A 25,713-nucleotide genomic window follows, 5' to 3' on the forward strand; every position below is an offset into this window, starting at 1 on the left:
TGTTTTTGTATTTTTGGTCCAATATGGCTCTTTCAACATTTTGGGTTGCCGACCCCTGGGCTAGGGGGTAGCGGGGGGTGTATATTGTAGCGTCCCGGAAGAGTTAGTGCTGCAAGGGGTTCTGGGTATTTGTTCTGTTGTGTTTATGTTGTGTTACGGTGCGGCTGTTCTCCCGAAATGTGAAGTGAATTATATTTATATAGCGCTTTTACATAGTGAAACCCAATATCTAAGTTACATTACACATGATTACTTGTTAACAATGCGCATCTTTAACTTGTAAATCGCCTGAAATGGCAGTCTACACGTGGTTATTATGTTTAATAGCAAATTTAACTCATGTTGTGTTCCTGTTAGCCATGACGGTCATCGCCCAGAACTTACGAGGGATAAATAAAATTACCAACATACTACCAACACCGTTTCACCTTTAACGTCAATTTAAATACTATTTGCAGTCCATCATACAACTTTAAAACTATGTTTCCATTAATTAACGCACAGACGGTTGGTTTTTAAATTGTCATTCTTGTTTGGTGTGGGTTCACAGTGTGGCGCATATTTGTAACAGTGTTAAAGTTGTTTATACGGCCACGCTCAGTGTGACCTGTATGGCTGTTGACCAAGTATGCCTTGCATTCACTTGTGTGTGTGAAAAGCCGTAGGTATTGTTTGATTGGGCCGGCACGCAAAAGCAGTGCCTTTAAGGTTTATTGGCGCTCTGTACTTCTCCCTACGTCCGTGTACACAGCGGCGTTTTAAAAAGTCATACATTTTACTTTTTGAAACCGATACCAATCATTTTGAAACCGATAATTTCCGATATTACATTTTAAAGCATTTATCAGTCCGATATTATCGGACATCCCTACTATTTTCTGCAGGTTTAGTGCCAGGAAGTTACAGCTGTGCTCTAAAGGGTGAGCACGGCTATGGTGGTGTGGTATTATCGGTCTTGGCGGGTACGAGCGTCTCGCGTCACTTAGACTACTAAAAAAGTTCCGTACTGTCGAGGTGCCTTTCCTGTTTTATTTCATTTATCATTTTTACATTCTCTTCTCACTCCATGGAAAGAATCAACCGCAAGGCAGCGAGATGGTGCAACCAAACTTGACAGTTGATACCGTTACCAAATTGGCTGTTTGTGTGTCACTCTCACTGATCACTTCCTGCGTGGCTCGATTACCAGAGGGCGAGTGCCCTTGTTCGCAACTTCCGGTTTCGTACGACAAAGAAGAAAAAAAAAAATATCCGTCCTATTGTCAAACACATTTTTATTGATATCGATTATGTGTCTTTTGCGATATATATATATGTTGATATCATTTTTCCTAGATAGTAGCGTCATTAGGGGTGTCTAAAGTCTGGCTCTGTGTGCAACTTGGAGGTGACACTCTGAAAGGCACACAATTACTTAAAATACCAGTAGAGTGGAAAAACAAGTTGCCTCCATATTGAAGCTATGATCATATATATCTGATTTATGACACCCAAAGACTTCCAAAGCTTGCAAATAAATAGATATGATCAAAATACTATCAATCTCAGGGATTCCGAAGCCATTTTGAGAGTTAATGAGCAAGCCAGTCACACAATTGCGTGAACCACAGGATCCCTTTTCCATCAACAACAATGCTAGTCAAGCAGACTTTGTGAGAGACAACAACGATTATTTTGGGGAAATTATGATCCAGGACCTTATCTTTTTGAGCCCGAACACAAAGAGGATGAGCAATACGTTTTAGAAGCCGGGTGCTAAACGGATGCAGCTTTATTGTGACACTATAGCATTAGCAGCATTGCTTAAACCAAAATAAAAACACTTCTGTGATATTTCCACTCTTGTTGGGATGCTGACTGACGGGACACTCATAGCAGCAGTCGACCTCCAGGGTCCCAACTCCCCCCCCATCTGTTGCGAGTTGTCGTGATTAAATGTAACATGTTTATGTGTGCATGGCACGGATGTTTTTTTCCCCACTCCAGACTAGGCCCCCTTGTATTTTTTTTTACTCATCTTCTTCCCCAGCGTTTTACCTTTTTCCCCACCTTGTATGGGGCGCCTCGTGGCGACCCATCAGTGTTCCTGTTCTGTAACCCTGTACACTGTTTGTTTGTCTAATCTTGAACGGGTTTGTGCTGAAAATATAGTTTTGTTGTACTTGTGCAATGACAAAGTCCTATCCTGTCCTAACCATTTTAAACCAAAATAAAAACACTTCTGTAATATTTCCACTCTTGTTGGGATGCCGACTGACGGGACACTCACATAATTCCGTTTAGATAAAGAATTAATCGCAATCCTCAAGAATGGTTAAAAAAAATCTCCTCGGGGGATGTGAAAGTGGACTAGCCTGTCGGTCTGTGGGCCACATTTGTCTACTACCAGGTGAGAGATGTATGAATTATAATCTAGGATTTACTTTTAGCAAGTTTGAGACGAAGCAGACGTCAGCTCAATGAGTCAACAACAGCAGTGTACGCTAGCATTAGCTCAATGCTAACAATGCGCCGCTAAAATACTCGCCTGCGTTGGCGCTTATGGTAACAATAACACTCATATTTGGTTAACCTCTTAAGTTTGTTTACATGCTTTTTTTAATTTCTCTTTGCTATTTGGGCTTATTGGACCCAATCATCTTTTGATATGATGTACTTAGTCCATACGTACACAAACATGTACTTCATGTTTAGTGACATGCTAATTCTTATTTTTACACTTTTTTTCCCTCCAAATTCCATTGTATGTTATACTCTTCTGACACCACCAGATGGCAGTATAAGTGTCCACATAAGCGGCCATAAGACCCCAATTCAGTAGTGTACACAATTTTGGAAATAAGAGCTAAAAGGTGCTGTCCACGCATGTGGCCACCAAGCCTTTAGAGCAGGGGTGCTCATTACGTCGATCGCGATCTACCGGTCGATCTCGGAGGGTGTGTCAGTCGATCACCAGCCAGGCATTAAAAAAATAGTCCTAAAAATGAGCGATCATAAATCTTCACTATGACGTCACTTTTGTCACTTGATTGACATTCACGGCACCCGAGGGTCTTCTGAGATGACGCTGGCTGCTGCCAGCTCATTAAAATTACAGACTGGAAGGCGAGAAACACTTTATTTCAACAGAGTCTGGCGCCGTACCGGTCGTCAAAACTCCAAAGACCGACTGCACAGTTGCACAATAAAAGCTCTGCTTCATCCTGCCTGCGCTACCAAAATAAGAGTCTCAGAAAGCTGGCGTGCACAAGCTAGCAAGCTACGGAGTTTGCAGACAATGTATTTCTTGTAAAGTGTATACAAAGGAGTACGGAAGCTGGACAAATAAGATGCCAAAAACCAACCACTTTCATGTTGGTATTGGACAGAAAGGAGGACTTTTTTTCTCGTCCATTCGAAAATGCGGACGTTATCATAACCACTGTCTGATTCCTATCAATGCAAGTCATCAGAATCAGGTAATACACCAACTTATATTCTTGTCTTCATGAAAGAAAGGAATCTATATGTGTTAAACATGCTTGTATTATCTTTAACCACCTTTAACTTGTTAACAATATTAACTATATGTGTTAAACATGCTTGTATTATCTTTAACCACCTTTAAGTTGTTAACAATATTAACTATATGTGTTAAACATGCTTGTATTATCTTTAACCACCTTTAAGTTGTTAACAATATTAACTATTTGTGTTAAACATGCTTGTATTATTTTTAACCACCTTTAACTTGTTAACAATATTAACTATACGTGTTAAACATGCTTGCATTATCTTTAAACACCTTTAACTTGTTAACAATATTAACTATATGTATTAAACATACTTGTATTATCATTAAACACCTTTAATGTATTAACAATATTAACTATATGTGTTAAACATGCTTGCATTATCATTAAACACCTTTAACTTGTTAACAAAAACATATATTTCATAAATAAGTAAATATAAATTATATATATGAATGAGGTAGATCCCCACGACTTGATCAATTGAAAAGTAGCTCGCCTGCAGAAAAAGTGTGAGCACCCCTGCTTTAGAGGTTTTAATGTTCAGGTCAAGACATGTAAATGGAGTATTGTTAGCGCTTTCTGGATGTTTTTAGAGAGAGTACAATGGGAGCAATGTTGCCTCAATTGTTATTCATTTACGATTTTGAATACATAAAAAAAGCCAAGCATGTGTTCTTGTCTTACATAAGAATCGTGAATGATAAGCAGCACATCTCTTTTCAATTTTTGCATACTTGCAGTATGACTGATAACATGGTGAGAGTGCAGAAGCGTTATTACCGTGATGTCAGTCTCCGAAAATAGCCGAAGGTATTCGGAGCGGAATATTCAAAGTGGCCGACTGAATTTGTGGCATTTTGTGATGTCGTTTTCACATACTTTGCGGATTGTAAATACAATAGGATATGGTTTAATGGAAAATATGAAACACAAATAAGCATATAAAGTCAACTTGTTTTTACACACTAGTGCTACTTTAAGTCTTACAATTTGGAAAAAAAAAAAATCAGCATTACAGAACACGCAAAAAGGATGTTAAAATGCACCGTACACTTGCTACAGATATGTAGCCAAACCAGCTGAAATAAACACTAATAATAATAAACACTCGGGCACACAACAAATGAATAACATTAAGTTCCATAGGCAGTGTTTGGAAAAGCCTAGGATTTTACCCACGATTAATTTGCAATATAGCAACCAACATAACATTACTTTTTGAATCCATACTGTCTGAAAAAGACGAGCGTTCACACGACACAGCATGATTGGCAGCCTGATCGCAAATCATCTTCTTTGGTCAAAACTGCCTTTTTTTTTTTTTTTTACAAAGTTAAACTTCTAATTGTGACAAATATAGATGTTAGGCGTGAGTAAACAATGTCTTCAGCTAGGTACCATATATCGCATGTTATAGACAATAAGCTGCTACGTTTTTTTCCACACATTGAACCCTGCGGCTTATAAAACAGTGCGGCTTATTTATGGATTTTACATTGCTAACGGCAATAATGTTTTGTATTCTACAAATGGTTTATTAAAAACCAACAAAGACACTAAAAAGGTGTTATTGTTTGTGCCATGGCGCCATCTTTTGGTAGAGTTCGCTCACTGCAGGTTGATGTACCTTGTGCCTTGAAACGGAAGTATAGGTCCTGTTTCGTCTACTATTCGTTTATAGCGTTTCTGCTCGAAGGGAATATTTATTAATCACTCCAAGCAATGTTTGTGAGTTTTACAATATAACAAACTATCCATACTTCCTAAACCGTCGCATGTGTTATGTCTGTCGGCGTGTTTTCCTGCATACTGTATTTGTACGTGCTATCGTGATGTAACCAATCTAGCATGACTAGCATGAGCTAATATGCTAACACGTTTACAAGTGTCTGTTTTAGTATTATTAACTTCCAATGGCATTCTTTTGATTGTACCAGTTTCGTAAATTCCTCAAAACGTCACGGGAGGATTATTATTGAGTCTGTTTAGCTGATTGGAGTGCGAGCTCTCGCAGCTAGTGGTCCCTTGATGATGACTTCTGTTTTGTTTGATCGGCCGTTTCACTGCCGTGTGACAAGCACTGTTTGGTATGTAAATAACCATTTACAAAACCTTTCGTACCGGTGGATATCTGCGGTTTATCGTCCGGTGCGGCTAATATACAGTATGGAAAAATATATCAACCTAATTTCTTCTAAAAATCTGTCCGTGCGCTCTATAGCCCGGAAAATATGGTAGGTGCTGGTGCCAGAAACTCAGAGTGGTTTGTATGGGGGCATGAAAAAAAAATGTCTCCAAGGGGGGGCATGACAAAAAGTAATTGAGAAGCACTGGTTTCCAATGAGCCCATTGGATGCAAGCAAGAGAAAAGGAGCGCTTGATTTGCTCACATTAACCCACCTACAGCACACTACAGGTAATCCTGCCTCAATGGGGAATTGTTTTTTTATTATCCGTTGTCAGAGTAGTCATTTAATGTTATCGTATTCATCTGTGTGACGCCATAATTCCTCACATCCACCTCATGATTATCGGTCTGATACCGTATTTTCCGCACTATAAGGCGCACCTAAAAACCACAATTTTTCTCAAAAGCTGACAGTGCGCCTAATAACCCGGTGCGCTTTATTACGATTCATTTTCATAAAGTTTCGGTCTCGCAACTTCGGTAAACAGCCGCCATCTTTTTTCCCGGTAGAACAGGAAGCGCTTCTTCTTCTACGCAAGCAACCGCCAATGAAAGCACTCGCCCCCATAGAACAGGAAGCGCTTCACCCGCCCCCATAGAACAGGAAGCGCTTCACCCGCCCCCGGAAGAAGAAGAAAAAACGCGCGAATATCACCGTACGTTTCATTTCCTGTTTACATCTGTAAAGACCACAAAATGGCTCCTACAAAACGATCCGGTTCATAAAAAGACGCAATCTCTCCATCCGCACACGGATTACTACCGTATTTCACAGCAACTGAACCGCACTGTGGAACGGGAGCACGTACGGTGAATATTCGCTCCACAGGGAATGAGAAGTCATCCTTCACTGTGGTTCTAGCTTGCCATGCTAACTTCCACCCATCCAAAAGAGACCTTTCCAGCCGGCGTCATCATAAAAGCTAACTCGAAGGGATGGATGGATGAAGAAAAGATGAGCGAGTGGTTAAGGGAAGTTTACGCGAAGAGGCCGGGTGGCTTTTTTCACACAGCTCCGAAGGCGAACACACCTTCACTAAGACGGGCAGATAGCGCCGGTCGACATACGCCAACATCTGCCAGTGGATCGTAAATGCCTGGGCAGATAGTTTCGGTCACAACTGTGGTCCGACCTTTCCGGAAGGCAGGATTCACAGAACTGCTGCACAACAACAGCGACACTGACTCCGGTGACTTCGACGAGACGGAACCGGCCATTTTGGATCCCGTATTCGCCCAACTTTTCAATTCGGACACCGAAGACGAAGAATTCGAAGGATTTACGAATGAAGAATAACTTCAGAAGGTGAGCGCTATGTTTATTTTGTGTGTTGTGACATTAACGTTCGAGCAACATTATGTTGCTATTGTTCTACACCATTTTGAATTTTACTATGTTTGTGATTGCACATTTGCGTACATTTTGGGACAGAGTTGTTAGAACGCTGGTTTTCAATATATTATTAAAGTTTGACTGAACTATCTGACTGTTTTTTTGACATTCACTTTAGCGCAGCGTTTTTTTGACATTCACTTTAGCGCAGCGTAGGCGCGGCTTTTAGTCCGGGGCGGCTTATTGGTGGACAAAATTATGAAATATGTAATTCATAGAAGGTGCGGCTAATAATCCGGTGCGCCTTATAGTGCGGAAAATACGGTAATCATTGTGAAAAAAGTTAAAAAGTGACACTACAACAGTGTTATTGCGCTATTGCCGTTTGTACTCCGGTTAAATGATGCGGCAAAATATAAACTACCGTATTTTTCGAAGTATAAGTCGCTCCGGAGTATAAGTCGCACCGTCCAAAAATGCACAATAAAGAAGAAAAAAAACACATATAAGTCGCACTGGAGTATAAGTCGCATTTTTCGGGGAAATTTATTTGATAAAAGCCAACACCAAGAATAGACATTTGAAAGGCAATTTAAAATAAATAAAGAATAGTGAACAACAGGCTGAATAAGTGTACGTTATATGAGGCATAAATAACCAACTGGTATGTTAACGTAACATATTATGGTAAGAGTCATTCAAATAACTATAACATATACCGTATTTTTCGGACTTTAAGTCGCAATTTTTTTTCATAGTTTGACTTATACTCAGGAGCGACTTATGTGTGAAATTATTAACACATTACCATAAAATATCAAATAATATTATTTAGCTCATTCACGTAAGAGACTAGACCAGGGGTGCTCACACTTTTTCTGCAGGCGAGCTACTTTTCAATTGATCAAGTCGTGGGGATCTACCTCATTCATATATATAATTTATATTTACTTATTTATGAAATATATGTTTTTGTTAATAAGTTAAAGGTGTTTAAAGATAATGCAAGCATGTTTAATACATATAGTTAATATTGTTAACAAGTTAAAGGTGTTTAATGATAATACAAGCATGTTTAACACATATAGTTAATATTGTTAATAAGTTAAAGGTGCTTAAAGATAATGCAAGCATGTTTAACACATATAGTTAATATTGTTAACAAGTTAAGGTGTTTAAAGATAATACAGGCATGTTTAACACATATAGATTCCTTTCTTTCATGAAGACAAGAATATAAGTTGGTGTATTACCTGATTCTGATGACTTGCATTGATTGGAATCAGACAGTGGTGCTAAAAACGTCCGCATTTTCGAATGGAGGAGAAAAAAGTCCTCCTTTCTGTCCAATACCACATGAAAGTGGTTGGTTTTTGGCATCTTATTTGTCCAGCTTCCGTACTCCTTTGTATACACTTTACAAGAAATACATTGTCGGCAAACTCCGTAGCTTGCTAGCTTGTGCACGCCAGCTTTCTGAGACTCTTGTTTTGTTAGCGCAACTGTGCAGTCGGTCTTTGGAGTTTTGACAATAGGTACGGCGCCAGAGTATGTTGAAATAAAGTGTTTCTCGCCTTCCAGTCGGTAATTTTAATGAGCTGGCAGCAGCCAGCGTCATCTCAGAAGACCCTCGGGTGCCGTGAATGTCAATCAAGTGACGAAAGTGACGTCATAGTGAAGATTTATGATCGCTCATTTTTAGGACTATTTTTTTAATGCCTGGCTGGTGATGGACTGACACACCCTCCGAGATCGACCGGTAGCTCGCGATCGACGTAATGAGCACCCCTGGACTAGACGTATAAGATTTCATGGGATTTAGCGATTAGGAGTGACAGATTGTTTGGTAAACGTATAGCATGTTCTATATGTTATAGTTATTTGAATGACTCTTACCATAATATGTTACGTTAACAAACCAGGCACGTTCTCAGTTGATTATTTATGCCTCATATAACGTACACTTATTCAGCCTGTTCACTATTCTTTATTTATTTTAAATTGCCTTTCAAATATCTATTCTTGGTGTTGGGTTTAATCAAATAAATTTCCCCAAAAAATGCGACTTATATATGTTTTTTCCCTTCTTTATTATGCATTTTCGGCCGGAGCGACTTATACTCCAAAAAAATACGGTAGAACATGCTATATGTTTACCAAACAATCTGTCACTCCTAATCGCTAAATCCCATGAAATCTTATACGTCTAGTCTCTTACGTGAATGAGCTAAATAATATTATTTGATATTTTACGCTAATGTGTTAATAATTTCACACATAAGTCGCTCCTGAGTATAAGTCGCACCCCCGGCCAAACTATGAAAAAAACGGCGACTTATAGTCCGAAAAATACGGTATTCATCACATACACAGCTACTCCCACTCCGTTGTTGTTGATTCTGTTTATATAATTTAGTTCATATCCTTCCAATTCAAAATCCATTCCTTTTTTTAAGCATCTATCCATGTTTGAGATAACTTCCCCAAAAAATGCTTCACTGTGCTGTAGTTTGCATACAAACTTCTGTTGTTCAAATGAATAATTGACGGTTTGTTGTCCTATCAAGTAGCCTGAAATTCCCAGCTCCTGTTGACGTTTAAAGAAACGTCTGCAAACACAGGCGGACCGGAATAAAGCGGTTAACTCGATTCAACAAACATTAGCCCGTTGCTACGTTAGTGCTCAGCGCAAAATGTCGCCGCACAGACCTGCTTACGTGCTCGCCAGGCCCTGTCTTTTATTTCACCATTAGTTTAACGCTAAGACAACGCTGAAAGGGCGCGTTTTACATTGTTCCACGTCCACGTGTACCCACCAACCCAACACCCTTGCCATTATCTGTTCGCTCCTAGTAAACATCTGATTTTAATCACCAGTGTAATCAGCTGCTGTGGAACTTCTGCAAACTTCTCAGCAGCACATGTCTGAAAGGCACTGGCCTAGATATCACACACACGCGTGCGCACACACACACACACACACACACACACACACTCGGTTGCCATGTTACATCAAGGACTGTGACCTGGTTGTTCTGATTGATTGAGTCGGGCTCCGAGCAGAGGCTAGGGCAGGGCAGGGAGGGAAAAAAAGCAGAAGGGCCGAGGGAGCTGAAGCTTACCAGAGGGATGTTGCAGCTATGGATACGTTTGGGGGGGGGAATAAGAGGAGGTGGAGGAGGTCAAAGGGGGCGGGGTTAGGGCAGAACTAAAGGGAGGGGGCCCCCTCTTTAGCTGTCATTTCACCACAGTGTCTTTTCCATCAGCGCCAACACCAGAGCAGGCGCCGAGGGGGAGGTCGCCCCACGCCTGGAGGTGCTGTGGAGCCACTGAGGTGAACTTGATGGGAGGGGCTAATGGGAGGTGCTGGTGGGGGCGGGGTTGTCGTCTGCTGGCAGCGAGTTGAAACAAATTAAACATGGCTGATATGACTCGAATCAACGTTGCCATGTTATTGCACTGAATGGGACCATCTCATTGGCTCGTCACGGTGTGGGGAATATGTAAATATACGACTCTTTTTTTTTTATACTGGATTAAATATTGCAAACACGTAACTATAATTAATTGTAACTGTAAAGAAAGCTACTGCAATGTAAATATTCAAGCCCATCTTGTGGCTTAAATAATTCATCGGCCTCTAATTACCGTCCAGCCGCCCGATTAATAATGTAAGGAAAGACGGAAGGGATTTATTTTTTTGGAGGGGGCGCGGGGCGTAATGGCTGTTTTGAGTTCACCCCGCTCACCCGTAAAGCTGACTCATTGCGACAGGAAGTACAAGGCGGCGTGACAAGAGTTGACTCCCTAAGCGGGTGTTGGGTAAACGTCATGAGTCAGCCGTGAACACCCCCCCCCTTCACCCTCTTAAAAAAAAAAAAAAAAAGTATGGGCCATTCAAAACCCCCAGGAAAGCAAGATGTAATTTAAAAAAAAAAAAAAAAAAGCCACAGAATCGAGCGACGAATCATTATAATCCGCCGCCGGAGAACCAGCTATCCGAGAGCGAGGATGCACCTGTGCAGTGGAGATAAGCAACACCCCCCCTACACACACACACACACGCACACACACGCACACACAGCCTTCCCATAGAGAGACCCTTATTGTTCCGCCCGTGGCTGCATTGTGTGGCATTCCGACAGATGAGAAGGATGGCGACAACTGCAACGGCTGGATGATGCACTGAAAAGTGACCGCCACAGAGAAGCACATTCAAACGTGTTACACGACGTGTAAAGTGATAGCTTTGTGTGCGACGCACAAAGCTGCCAGGCACTTAATGATCGCACTGAAACGTCTACTTGCATGAGCCGCCAATGTGATATTTTACCGGCGATAAAACGATATCAATATATATCGCCATAGACACACCTTCGATGTCGATAAAAAATGCATTACATTTTTTTCCCCCCTTAGTCGGAAGAAACCGGAAATTGCGAAGCAAGGTTGGTTGCATGAACAAAAGCACTCACTCTCTGGTAACAAAGCAACGCAGGAAGTGATCACTGATCAGTGGGAGTGACACGCTGACAGCAAATCAGGTAACAGTAGGGGTGTAACGGTACGTGTATTTGTATTGAACCGTTTCGGTACGGGGGTTTCGGATCGGTTCGGAGGTGTACCGAACGAGTTTCCACACGGACATATTAAGTAGCGTACCGCACGTTGTGTAAACAATGCACACCGAGGCATAACACCGGGCTACGATAGACTGACCATACGTCCTCTTTTCACCGGACATGTCCTCTTTTGCGGGGCTGTCCGGGCGAAGTTTCTTAAATGCCTCAAATGTCCGGCATTTTGAGTTAGGGTTGCGTGTATTAACAATGTACATTCAGGGTTAAGAAGGGGTTAAAAACACAACAAATTGTGAGTGCCGCAGCATTGGTGAGGGAGGGGCAGAGACAGAGAGAGAGAGAGAGAGTTATGATAAACGCGCATGCGTCGCCAGGCTCTGCTTTTTATCCATAGATTTATCACATTTAATGTTTTATTATCTATAGCAGGGGTGTCAAAAGTGTGCCCCGGAGGTCATTTGCGGCCCACAGTTAATGTTTTAAAGGCCCAAGGCACATTCTAAAAATACTATTAGAAATAAAACAAAAACATAACAAAAGTGAAATAAAAAAGCTTAAAGGTGAAATGTAATTTAGAAAAAGTTGCAATGTTGACTAATAAAACAAAGCTGTTTTTTTTTTTCTTTCAAACTGTCATTGCTCAAAACATAATATTGAATCAAAATCAATGTTATTATGAATTATTGACCTATCCAAGGTTCCGATTACTTCACGTCAAATATTCCACTAAGAAAAATATTTTTGGTGGAAGATTTTGCAAATTTGGTAAATAAATAACCCCAAAATTTATATTTTGTTGTTTTCTTACTGTACTGAAAATGAATCGAACCATGACCTCTAAACCGAGGTACGTACCGAACCGAAATGTTTGTGTACCGTTACACCCCTAGGTAACAGTATAAACTATCAAGATTGGTTGCGCCGTCGTGTTGTCTTGCGGTTGATTCTTTGCATGGAATGAAAATAAAGTAATAATGACTTCCGCAGAGAGCGAAGAAATTGTGGATAAAACAGGAATAGTCACCTGGACAGTATGGCAGTTTTTTGGAAGAAAAAAAAAACGGACCGTATTCAGACCAATGTGGTCTGTAAATGCTGCAAAGTGCTTGTCCCCACTAAGACCGGTAATACCACACCACCTTAGACGCGCGGGCTCACCCTTTAGAGCAGTGGTCCTCAACCTTTTTTGCACCACGGACCGGTTTAATGTAGGCATTATTTTCAGGGACCGGCTTTCCACTTGTGTCAGATAAATACAGCAAAAATAAGTGCATGAAAAATACAACTCACTATAACGCTGAATTAGTGGGAGCTCTGGGCTTGTTTCTTTTCAATGAAATGCAGATGGAAATCAGCCTTTGGCTACAATCTGTCACATTTATATTTTATATGTTCATTGATGTGCATTGTATCATGTCACAAATTTATAACAAATATAACAAATAGCAACTTCCCATGAGGAGTTTTATTGTACATCTATAAACAAGCTTATTAGTGTGTCTAGTGGGACAGGCGAAAGTTAAGTTGGAGAAAATGCAGTCGTTAATAAATTATTTTATGTTTCCCTGCGGGCCGGTAGCAAATGCGTCACGGACCGGTCCCCGGACCAATGGTTGGGGACCACTGCTTTAGAGCACAGCTGTAACTTCATGGCACTAAACCTGCAGAAAATAGTTCTTCTCTGGTTTTTCTATGTTTACATTTTCACACTGTGCACCATTTTGTTGCACTTTATTAAGCATTTCTTAGATATTACTTATTTTTGCACCTTCATTTTGCGAAGTTATTGTCAAGTGTTCAATTTAATCTTCAAATTTAGTTTTACGTTTATTGAACGTTTTTCATACGTGTTTACATTTCCTTTCCTTTCTGCTTTAATAGCTGGGACAGTGGTTCTTAACCTTGTTGGAGGTACCGAACCCCACCAGTTTCATATGCGCATTCACCAAACCCGAACCGTAATCATAAAATGATGTTATTATATTAAAGAAATACTAATAAAGATATATTTTACAAAGTTACAGAAATGTACACATGATCCCATGTTTACATCTCATTGTGCAACATGTGAATGTTTTAGTGGGAACTAAATGTGATATCTGAAAGGGATACACATTATTTCCAAAGCAGAACCCCCACCCAGACATATAATACAAGTACACAGCTCATGAAAAACAATATGTTATAGTCATTGTAAGTGGGCCAAAACACTTATATTAGAAAAAAACTCATGGAAATGACTGCTGTCATTTGATTACAATAATAAAACTTTGAACTTATTTAGTCAGGTTTGGGACAGGTGTGCTGCAGGTCTGACGTCGCTCACATGTGCTCCACTGAATGCTCAATGAGTTTTTGCGTTTGCTCACACATATGGAAAATTAGAGGGAACATTGTTTGGGGGTATCCATAATACGCCGACAGGGAGATGTTTTTATTTATATGATGAGTCAGGCGTGTTTTGACCTGCGCGTCGGAGGCTCTGCCGAACCCCTGAGGCCGACTCACCGAACCCCTAGGGTTCGATCGAACCCGGGTTAAGAACCACTGAGCTGGGCGGATTATAATTAGAGGAAGGTTACATGTTAAATAAAAATGTTAACATTTAATATATTTTCCACATTGTCCTTTTTTTCGATAGGTCATAAAAAAATATCAATAGTTATCGCTATCGACCGATGTAATCACTTATATCGTGATACAGTTTTCGGCCCTGTCGCCCAGCACAAAATAATGGAGAAGGATTAAGAGGAAAATCAAATCATCCCGCCTGAAACGGGACTTCTGCTAATTTGTTTTGATGATGGGTCAATTGAAAATGGCGCACTGCTATTGTTGTGAAGGTCTGTTTGTGAGATAGTAGCCTGGTTCATGGAAGACAACACAAGACATTTTGGATTCTGGGCAAAAAGAAAAATCGTAGCCTATATTGCAGAGGTGGGACCAAGTCATTGTTTTGCAAGTCACAAGTAAGTTTCAAGTCTTTGCCCTCAAGTCCGAGTCAAGTCCCGAGTCAAGACAGGCAAGCCCCGAGTCAAGTCCAAAGTCAAGACTGGAAAGTCTCAAGTCAAGTCCTAAGTCCTGCATTTTGAGTTTCGAGTCCTTTCAAGTCCTTTTAACCACAGACTGATATATTAACACAGATTGTGTATGCTTTTCAAACGCTGTATTTATTTATTAAAACAAGTGCATTTTAAATTGCAGGAAAGAAAATTGTGCTGACATTGCACTTTATAATAGCACTACTAACCAGTCATTTTAAACATTAACTCAGTCCTTTACAGAACAAACACATTGAAAAATAAAGTGCAAATGTACTTATTTGTACAAAAGTGTTAACATTGAAAAAACATGACATATACGTGAACATAACAAAAACGTTGTACTTTTTATATGTCAGGGCCCTATGCTGCATTGCATTTGCAAAAGACCAAATTAGCCAAGAGTCTGTCAGTCATTTGTGCACGATGGGGGCGTAGTATGATGCCACCATGGCTGAAAACTCGCTCCACTGGAGCACTGGAGGCAGGCACTGCCAAGACTCTCATGGCCACTCGGAACAGTGAAGGAAGAGTCTTCATGTTCTGTTCAATGCCCAGAACAAAAGGGGGAGAGAGTTGTTTTGGGTTGGTGCTCTACTTGTAAGTGTATCTTGTGTTTTTTATGTTGATTTAATAAAAAAATAAAATAAAAAAAATGATTTCTTGTGCGTCCCGATACCAATCGATCCACGGACCAGTACCGGGCCGCGGCCCGGTGGTTGGGGACCACTGAGGTAAACAACCAACAGTATGTCAGAAAGCTAGCTAAAACGGTACACATATTCATAATATAGTATACATTTTAACTGACCTTTATTTTACTATTTTTGTCTTTTTTTAGGTGGCTAAAATACGCGGTGCTGCTGACCGCCGTCTAACGTTACGTGTGATATATTGACTAACGTAACCCTGCTTAAAAAAAAATCACTGAACAAAAAGTATGAATAAGGTAGTGAACTGCAACAGATTCCCGTGTTTGCAATAACGTTATAACGTTAGCAGTGAGTTTACAGCCTCACTGATTTAACTACACAGCAAATAAAAGTCACGTTACTTAGCCAATAAACGTGATCTTACATTCAAAACTTACCGTTCTTTGTGCAACTTCAAATGCCGGACGAAGTTGGAAGTTGTTGCCTCTCCATCAGTAATTTTCGAACCGCATGTGTTGCATACTGCAAACCGTTTTGTGTTGACCACCTCGTAATTTGTATACCCAAACGAAATTATTTTAGGTATCATTTTTTGTTCACTGGCGTGTGGTTTGGACATGTCTTCTTCGTTGGTTGTCCTGCAATTTGATTGGATGAATGCTGTGTGATGAAAACAAAGTAGATCTAATTTGATTGGCTGTTGTACTGAGACCACACCAGCTGACACACGCAACGCTGATAGACAAGTACACAATGAAAAATACGGAGCGCTCCCGAATAACTTTTTCATCTTTGGGTTTTGGGGAAAGTAGCAAGTCATGTCAAGTCATGTCAATTCAAAAGGCTCAAGTCCAAGTGAAGTCGCAAGTCATTGATGTTAAAGTCTAAGTCGAGTTGCAAGTCTTTTTACATTTTGTCAAGTCGAGTCTAAAGTCATCAAATTCATGACTCAAGTCCAAGTCATGTGACTCGAGTCCACACCTCTGCTATATTGTAGTTTTGTGTGCAACAGCGAGCTAACCAAACGATGGCAGTAGTGCATCTAATCTATATGTAAACATGTGTGTGCATGCGTCTTCTTACTCTGATGTCGTTGCGGCGTAGCTCCACGTCAGCGACGGCGTGCCCGTGACTGGGGTGGCAGCGCGCAAAACAGCAGTACTGGCACACCGCCGTCTGCTCCGCCTCGCAGTGGTAGAGCCGGTACTCGTCGTGCTGCGGGCACGTCCACGCCTTCACGGCCTCTGCCTCGACCAGCAAGTGCCCGAGCGCCGAGCACGGCTGCTGCAGGTGCGTCTGGACGTGCGACTGGCAGCACGGCGCGTTGCAGCGCAGGCACACCTTGACGGCGGGGAGCGGCGGGCCGCGGCGGCACAGGATGCACTGCGGCGGCGGCGACTGGGCCTTCTCCACGCTCAGGGCGTTGTACTTCTCCACGATGTTGGACAGCTTGTGGTTCTTCTCCAGGCTGGGCTTCTGCGCGTACGCGTGGTTGCACTCGGGGCAGCGGGTTATCGACGAGTCCTTGGCCCACGCCTCGCTGATGCAGGCCCGGCAGAAGTTGTGCTTGCAGGGCAGCTGGATGGGCTCCGAGAAGACGTGCAGGCAGATGGGGCATATGAGCTCTTCCTCGAAACAGTTCCTCCACGTCTCGGCCATGTCGGACGTCATGGTGGCACGGGCAGACATACGCCGGCTCCTCCGGGTTTCCGTCTTTCTGTTCCTAGGAAACCCGAAACCTGCCAGTTTCGGAGGGGCTGGGGGTAAAAGGGGAAAAAAAACGACCTGACGTAGTCTTGACAGATCACGGCAAAGTAACTCGGCCCTCACAAACTCTGACTTGCGGTTAGTTATTGCTGTAGCGTGAAGTTCCAGTAAACTGATAGCAGAGAGAGAGAGAGAAAGAGAGCGAGAGCAAGGCTGCCTGCAAACTTCCCCACGATGACACACACTACAGGGCCTGTGTTTGTGTGGCCTACAGGAAGCTACAAGCCTGCAGGTAAACCTTGGAATTCAAACAAGGCACGGATAACTTACCAGGCAAAAATTACTAATCTGCAGACAAGCCTCACATTGAATACGATTAATATCAACCTGGACCCAGAACTGAACCACACAGGCCCACACCCTGATTTACCACACATACAAATACACTAACACAGCTCTTTTAAAAAAAAACCTGATTCATTCCCCTTTTTTTTCTTGCCGAAAAGCCAGGGCTCGGTTCTGTTACAGCGGCCGTGAATGCACCACCAACCCGGAACAAGCTCGCTCACGTCGGATTAACAGCGGCGTCGCCTCGGAGGCTTTAATTCGACGTGAAAACGCCATGATAAAATGCACATACATATATTTGCTTCTAGCACTTTCCACTCGACAACAAAACGCCTTCCAATCTTATTAGGTGGCTAAATCATAAATAATAAAAACCGCATATTCTCGGCATATTTGGGCTCTTAAATGGTGGAGTGAAGCTAACTGAGCTAAGCTAAACAAAAAAAAATAGCTTTCAAAGAAAGGATCCGTAGGAATGTCGACACATCGATCAAATAAGCCCCTTCCCCGTAAAAAGACGATTTAATTCGATTTTTCACAATTCAACGACATATTTGATCCACTTCCTTATCTCGACTCAAATCATGGAAAGACTCACCTCACCATTTTAACACGCACTTTCCTCACAAGGCGACAACCAAACGCATTGTTGTTGTAAATGCTATATAAAAAAAAGCAGTGTTCTTCGGAGAAAAATACAAAAATATATACACGACGAGATGTTTGAAAAGGGGACGTCGCTCTCTCTCTCTCTTTGCTGCTGTCCTTGTTAGGGCTAGCTGTCATCAGCCATCTTGGTATTAAAACAACACAGGATAGCCACCGTGGAGAGCTTCGTTGTTGTTCCACCGAAGCTCCACTTCATTTTAGTCGACATTCAGCACGGAACACCACAACAATAAAATATTTTTTTTGTTCTTTCACGCTGCTATTAGGTCCAAAAGTCCACCAGCAGGCTCTGACGTGCTTATTTAGTCGCGGCCATATTTGGTCATCCGGTCTCCCGTGTGAGTCCACTCTCGGTTTATTAAAAAAATCCAGTTGAAAGATGGTGCTGGTGGTGGACCGTTTTAGTTTTCTTGTCTGCCTGTGGTTCTTTCTTCATATGTCTGTCAGGCTGTCGCCAGAGAGGGAGAAGAGGAATGCGGGCGAGCTGGATGCTTCTCGACACCACCAGCGTCGAGCCCAGCAGCATAAATGGGACACTTCCGGTTTGTCAGAATAAAAGCTCCCGGAAGTAGATTTGGAAAGAAAGGGGTGGGGGGTAGGGAACTAATTAAAACGACGCCATAAATCACAGGTGTGAAACTCAAAGGCCCAAGGGCAAGATCATGGCTTGCGTTAGCCTAAAAATAATATGCATCTATGAAGTAAGATTAGATTAGTTTATTTCAAAGGGAACAATGCAATTTCAATAAAACACATGACTACACATGGTTAAAAAAGCCAGAATTAGCCAGAAGGCTAGTTTTCATCTATAGTCCCCTGGCCAAGATGTAAAAAAAGGAAGTAAAAAAATTACAATTTAAATGAAAAAGTAAAGAAAGAGAGAGAAAAAGAAAAAAAAAAGCACAAAATACATATACAATATGATTTAAAAAAAAGTAAGTACATTTAGTAAGTAAATGTGGAGCTGTCTTTACTACAAAAGCTTTTTTGACACTTTAATCTATAAAAAAAAAATGTTGGCATTTGAGATAGGCTCCAGCGACCCCCCACGGCGTCGAAAGGAAAAGCGGTAGAAAATGGATGGATGGATGGAATTATACTGACAATTTCATTTAATAAAATGTTATAGTTAGCAATTTAGCATGCTAATTTTATTTTATTTTTTTAAGCTAAATTAGCATAAAAAAATATTTTTTTTTTCCCATTTGAATTATGCATTGACTAAAAATTAGTCAGAAAAAAAATGGGGGGTTAAAAATACAGTGTTTTAAAATTCTGATACCATGTTACAGTTAGCATTTTAGCATGCTAACATCAGCATGCTAGATTTTTTTTTTAGCTAAATTAGCCCGAATACACCTCAGTGTCATATATTTTGGTATTTCACTAATGATAGTTGTAAGCATGCTCTTGATAGAAAAGTAATGTTAGCATGTTAGCTTCTTTAGCTCGTATTTTCTGTCACTTGACGCCATCTGGCCAACTGTTAGCGTTTCATTTCGGCTTTGGCTCTTCGACATTCACACAAAAATTCTACCAAAATTGCAAGATTATCATTTTATATGGCTTGCGTTAGCCTAAAAATAATATGCATTTATAAAGTAAGTCAATTTAGTAAATAAATATGGAGGTTATTGTGTGTCTTTATTACAAAAGCTTTTTTGACACTTAATCTATACATTTTTTTATAGACTTATAGATGCTAACTGTAAGCATGCTATTGATAGGAAAGTAATGTTAGCATGCTAGCTTCTTTAGCTCGTTTTGCTCATATTTTATTCCACTTGACGCCAACTGTTAGCGTTTCATTTCGGCTTTGGCTCGTCAATATTCACACAAAATTACGACCAAAATTGCATTTTCTATAGTTCTTTGAAAGAAAAAAAAAAGGTGGAAAAACTACCAAAATGGCCCCTGCATCCTTTAATTTGCCTGGGTATGAATGGGACAATCAGTAGAAAATGGATGGATGGATATTTCCAAGCACTGTGATGAATATAAGCTTATCAAATCCATGTCAAACAAATCAATGACATCATCATTTCCTCCTAATATACTTCCTGTATGACCATCTTGGACGATATCAAGGGGGGAAAAAAGCAGATGTGGAAGTTGACTTGAGTCCAATTTGGAGGCGGGTGTGCGAGGATGTGGCTCAGAGACCGGAAGCTTCTGGGTTATGTGTCTCTGGTACGCCGAATAGCATTACAATAAACGGTCTTCATTCCGATTGCTTTATTTTGAATCTGAGCAGCTGCAAGACTGCGGTCCTCCCCTGGCTGACCTCAAGGCCGTTTCTCAGCAAACCCTGTCCGCCCACTTCCGGTATCAACGCTGAGGTCATCAAGTGACACGCAGCACATGTGTGTCACGTTTTAGCACCGGAGGGGGCGGTCGAGCGAGGGAGGAAGGCCAGGGAAGTCTTTTTGAGAGGGCTTTGTTAATGGCCCGGACGTCCATGACATCCCTCTGGACACTGCTGCTTATCTCTCTGTGGGTGTGTTCTTGTATTTCTACCCTTCTTGAGACATCAACAAGGAAAAGTAGCTTCCATAATGAAGACCGGTGAACAAGTTAGGACATGAATCATGATCCCAATACGGAAAACCATTGCATCTAATAGAGAGCCAAATACTAGAATCCGTGAACATTGCTCCAAAGTCAGGATTTTTTGTTGATTTCATGTGCATACAAAAGTAAACATTGACATGTGCAAAGGCAGCAATATAGGATAAAACAAGACGGCAGCTAAAGAAGGACTTCCCTATTCATCCCCGAAAAAACCCAGCCAGGTGAACAGCTAATTTTACGACTTCGGGTGCTGACGTAAGACAGTCCGCGTTCCATATGTGACCATAGGATGAACTAATACACTACGGTACTAAGACTACAGTGGCCATTAACAGTTAGCTTCTACAGCTGGGTTGCCCAAAGTGCGGCACAGGGGCCATCTGTGGTCCGTGACTCCTTTGTCATCGGCCTTTAACACATTTAAAAAAAAAAAAAAATAGAGATCTCATTTGCACCCCTGGTGGTGAAATCTATCAAAATTAGGGTGGTCCCAAAAAGGAGGGATTTTCCCAATTGACTGTGTGTCGGTTTTAAAAGTGTTCCCCCTCTGGTCAACATATGAAATAACAGGTGTGTGTAAAAATTTGAAGTGCTCCCCCTCTGGCCAACATGTGTAATAACAAGTGTGTGTAAGAAATTGAAATGTGCCCCCTTTGGCTAAAATTAATTTAAAAAAATAAAAATAAAGATGTATATAGAGACATACTGTAATAACGAAGTAAATAATGACGATAACAACTAATTAGAAACAAAGAATTAACACTTTTTTTTTTTTTACTAAAAACAGTCTTTTTCCTCACAATATGTTGTCTTTTTTCTTGTAAAATTGGGAACAATTTCTCAAATTCTTTCTGTTTCTGTAGTATTGCAATATTTTCTCGTAAAATGATTACTTTTTTTTAAATGTAAAATTATTACTTTTTAATCCAATCCAATCCACTTTATTTATATAGCACATTTAAACAACAAAATGTTTCCAAAGTGCTGCACAACAATATTAAACACAATTAAAAACAATATAAAATAAATGTGATTAAAAACAATTTCAAAGGGTAAAACCAATTAAAACAGTAAATAGAAAGCAAAAGCAAAATTTTAAAAACACAGAGGACAACAGAGGACCACACAACTCACGTAGTGTTAAAAGCCAGAGAATAAAAGTGGGTCTTAAGACGAGACTTAAAACACTCCACTGTGGGAGCAGTTCGAACATGGAGGGGCAGAGTGTTCCAGAGCTTAGGGCCGACCACAGAGAAGGCCCTGTCTCCCCTGGTTTTAAGTCTCTTTTTAATGCAAAATGGTGACATTTGTCATATAAAATTCGGACTTTTATCACAATATTGCCAATTCTTGTAAAATAGTTTTTTTTTTAAGCAAAATTATGACTTTTGTCATAATTTTTTGCCAAGTAAAATTTTGATTATTATTGTTATAATATTGCCAACATTTTTAAGTTTTCTTATAAAATTGTGACTTTATCGAGTAAAATTACGACTCTTTTAATAAAATTGCCAAAATGTTCTTAAAAAATTGCGACTGTTATTGAGTAAAATTCCAACTTTTATCATAATATCGCACAAATGTTCAGTTTTTCTTGTAAAATTTTGACTTGTGTTTTTATTGGAATACTGCCAAAATTCTAAGTTTTTCTTGTGAAATTGTGACCTTATTCTTGTAAAATTTCAACTAATTTTTCACAACAAGCTTTTTTATATTTGCATAGTATGTATATATTATTAATGTTGTAAATACACAACATTAGGCATTTTTCGGAGGTTTCAAGAAGGTAACAAATACAAGAATGTGTGTGTGTGTGTGGATGTGTATGTGTGAGTGTGAGTGTGTGCATGCTGCAGGAAAAGGGAAACCACAACTTGTCCAATTGTGTTTTCACAGCAAAAATTAGGTCCATTCCATCTCACAGGGTATTTTTGGTCAATCCGTCCATTTTTACACACTTAAGGCAGGGGTGTCCAAACTTTTTCCAATGAAAAATTTAAAGCATGCGTGGCCCATTATTCATTTTTAATTATATATATATATATATATATATATATATACATATATATATATATATATATATATATATATACATATTAGAGATGGGCGGATAGGCAATTATTTCATCCGCAACCGCATCACAAAAGTCGTCATCCATCCGCCATCCACCCAACCAACATTTTATCAAAACCACACCCGCCCGCCATCCGCCAGTTATATATCTAATATAGACGATGCAAGCATATTAGTGAGGTTATAAAGCTTTTGCCTGTTAAAGAAAGGAGACTGATCCAATGTAGCAGAGACATTCAATGCATGATAATATTATTTATCATTATTATAGTATTATTGTCATTTCCATTAAGAAAGTGTTGACTATTGTTGCCAATGCCCTCAGATCAGGAGTGCGTTCCTCACACTTTGTGTGCGCAGTTGCAGCAAGCAGAACGAGGCTTTTAAGAAGTTAAAAAAATGTTTTAGAAAGACTAGGCCTATATTTTCGTTAGGTAAAACATTTTTTCTGAATTTATTTCAATGAATATTAACTTGTTAACGTTATAATGCTCAAATAGGGACGAGGGCGGGGTGCACAGTGAAACAGTGAACAATTTCGCGACAAAGATGAACCTTTATTGATTGATCTGCAGCCATGACAAAATATCAGACGATCTCCATTGTCAACGACAAGCAGGAAAATAAAGGTGAACACATAGCCTATGTTCTAGGCATAGGCTCATACGTTTTTAAGTTGAAATAAAAAAATAAATAAAAAATGTGCCTCATAAGCCTTAGGCTGTCAATCACGCGCACAAACTTAAATTATACAATAACATATGTATGTCATCTCTATTTAAACAAAAATAAATAAAATAAATAATAACAACAAATTACCTGCAGCTTATTGGCCAAGGCAAATAGCTGAAGGGGGGAAATCAAACCCATCAGACTGCACTTTATCATCAAACTTGAATTATAATGAAAATAGACGGTCGCGACAAACAAAGCAGGCTAAATATCCTTACATTGTCGCCAATCGGAGATGCGCTTCACTTGAAAGCGAGGCCAAATAATTATTCACACATAGTAGTATATCTTCAATAGAAAAAAAACACAATAAACAACGCAATTGCCTTAATTCCTTTGCATTGTAGTGCGCCCAAACAACACGTAACCATCAAATTTATTCAGCTGACCGAACTCAATATAGGTTAGACATGGGCTTATTTGGTATAGCCTATAGGTAACGTAGACTAATTCGTTTAACATATTCAACTGTATGTCTACTTACTTTTTTTTTTGTTAGCACTATGCAGGAATAAAATGGCATCTACAGTGCCAGGATTCAGGCGAGAGCGCCTGGCCTCTAAAATGCGCCCTGCTGCGCTGAAGGAGCGCTCACTTGCGCCATTTGTTGCTGGGACGCATAGGATTCTCTTGGCAAGGTGTTGTAGTCGTGGGAATGATTGTCCTTGTTTCCCCCAAAAGGAAAGTAGATTTTCCTCTGCTGATCCGTCGAGATGCAAGTTTGTAGAGGAATAATCCTCTACTTCATCAACAAGCACAGGTGTATCCTCCTCCCATTCTGTGAAGTCAATCCTTTTCTTTTTCGGTGATGCACCATCAGCTCCACCTAAAGGACCGATAAAATCTATACGTTTTTCGTATGTGGGTAACAACATTTAACTATGTATATATATTTCCGAATTGGTTCAACCGCAACCCGCCCGCATCTATTTAAAATCTATTTTTTTCGTCATGTCACCCGCCCGACCCGCGGATTATCCGCGGTTGTGTCCGCAAACCGCGCTTCTCTAATACATATATATATATATATACATATATACAGTAAAGAAAATAAGTATTTGAACACCCTGCTATTTTGCAAGTTCTCCCACTTAGAAATCATGGAGGGGTCTGAAACTTTTACGGTAGGTGCATGTCCACTGTATGGAAGGTAACCTAAAAAGAAAAAATCCAGAAATCACAATCTATGATTTTTTAACAATTTATTTGTGTGATAAAGCTGAAAATAAGTATTTGAACACCAACATTAATATTTGGTGGAGTAGCCTTTGTTTGCAATTACAGAGTTCAAACGTTTCCTGTAGTTCTTCACCAGGTTTGCACAGACTGCAGGAGGGATTTTGGCCCACTCCTCCACACAGATCTTCTCTAGATCAGTCAGGTTTCTGGGCTGTCGCTGAGTAACACAGACTTTCAGCTCCCTCCAAAGATTTTCAATTGGATTTAGGTCTGGAGACTGGCTAGGCCACTCCAGAACCTTGATATGGTTCTTACGAAGCCACTTCTTGGTTTTCCTGGCTGTGTGCTTTGGGTCATTGTCATGTTGGAAGATCCAGCCACGACTCATCTTCAATGATCTGACTAAGGGAAGGAGGTTTTTGGCCAAAATCTCACAATACATGGCTGCAGTCATCCTCTCCTTAATACAGTACAGTCGTCCTGTCCCATGAGCAGAACAACACCCCCAAAGCATGATGCTACCACCCCCATGCTTCACAGTAGGGATGGTGTTCTTGGGATGGTACACATCATTCTTCTTCCTCCAAACACGCATAGTGGAATTATGACCAACAAGGTCAATTTTGGTCTCATCTGTCCACAAAACTTTCTCCCATGACTCCTCTGGATCATCCAAATGGTCATTGGCAAACTTAAGACGGGCCTTAACATGTGCTGGTTTAAGCAGGGGAACCTTCCGTGCCATGCATGATTTCAAAGCATGACGTCTTATTGTATTACCAACAGTGACCATGGAAACAGTGGTCCCAGCTCTTTTCAGGTCATTGACCAAGTCCTGCCGTGTAGTCCTGGGCTGATTCCTCACCTTTATTAGCATCATTGAGACCCCACGAGTTGATATCTTGCATGGGGCTCCACTCCGATTGAGATTGACCGTCATGTTTAGCTTCTTCCATTTTCTAATGATTGCTCCAACAGTGGACCTTTTTTCACCAAGCTGCTTGGCAATTTCTCCGTAGCCCTTTCCATCCTTGTGGAGTTGTACCATTTTGTCTCTGGTGTCTTTGGACAGCTCTTTGCTCTTAGCCATGCTGAATGTTTGGGTCTTACTGATTGTATGGGGT

At 40.5% G+C, this 25,713-nt stretch overlaps 1 protein-coding gene across 1 annotated transcript in view; it reads right to left on the reverse strand.

The window, feature by feature from the left end:
* trim8b (tripartite motif containing 8b) overlaps positions 1-25,713 on the reverse strand; it is a 42,879-nt gene that overhangs the window by 13,524 nt on the left and 3,642 nt on the right. Inside the window, exon 2 of the mRNA XM_061932114.2 lies at positions 16,394-17,067. Coding sequence (XP_061788098.1) covers positions 16,394-17,067 — 674 coding nt within the window. The remainder of the gene's footprint in view (positions 1-16,393; positions 17,068-25,713) is intronic.

This window comes from Nerophis lumbriciformis, linkage group LG39 (genome assembly GCF_033978685.3).
Source record: "Nerophis lumbriciformis linkage group LG39, RoL_Nlum_v2.1, whole genome shotgun sequence".
Taxonomy (NCBI): Eukaryota; Metazoa; Chordata; class Actinopteri; order Syngnathiformes; family Syngnathidae; genus Nerophis; species Nerophis lumbriciformis.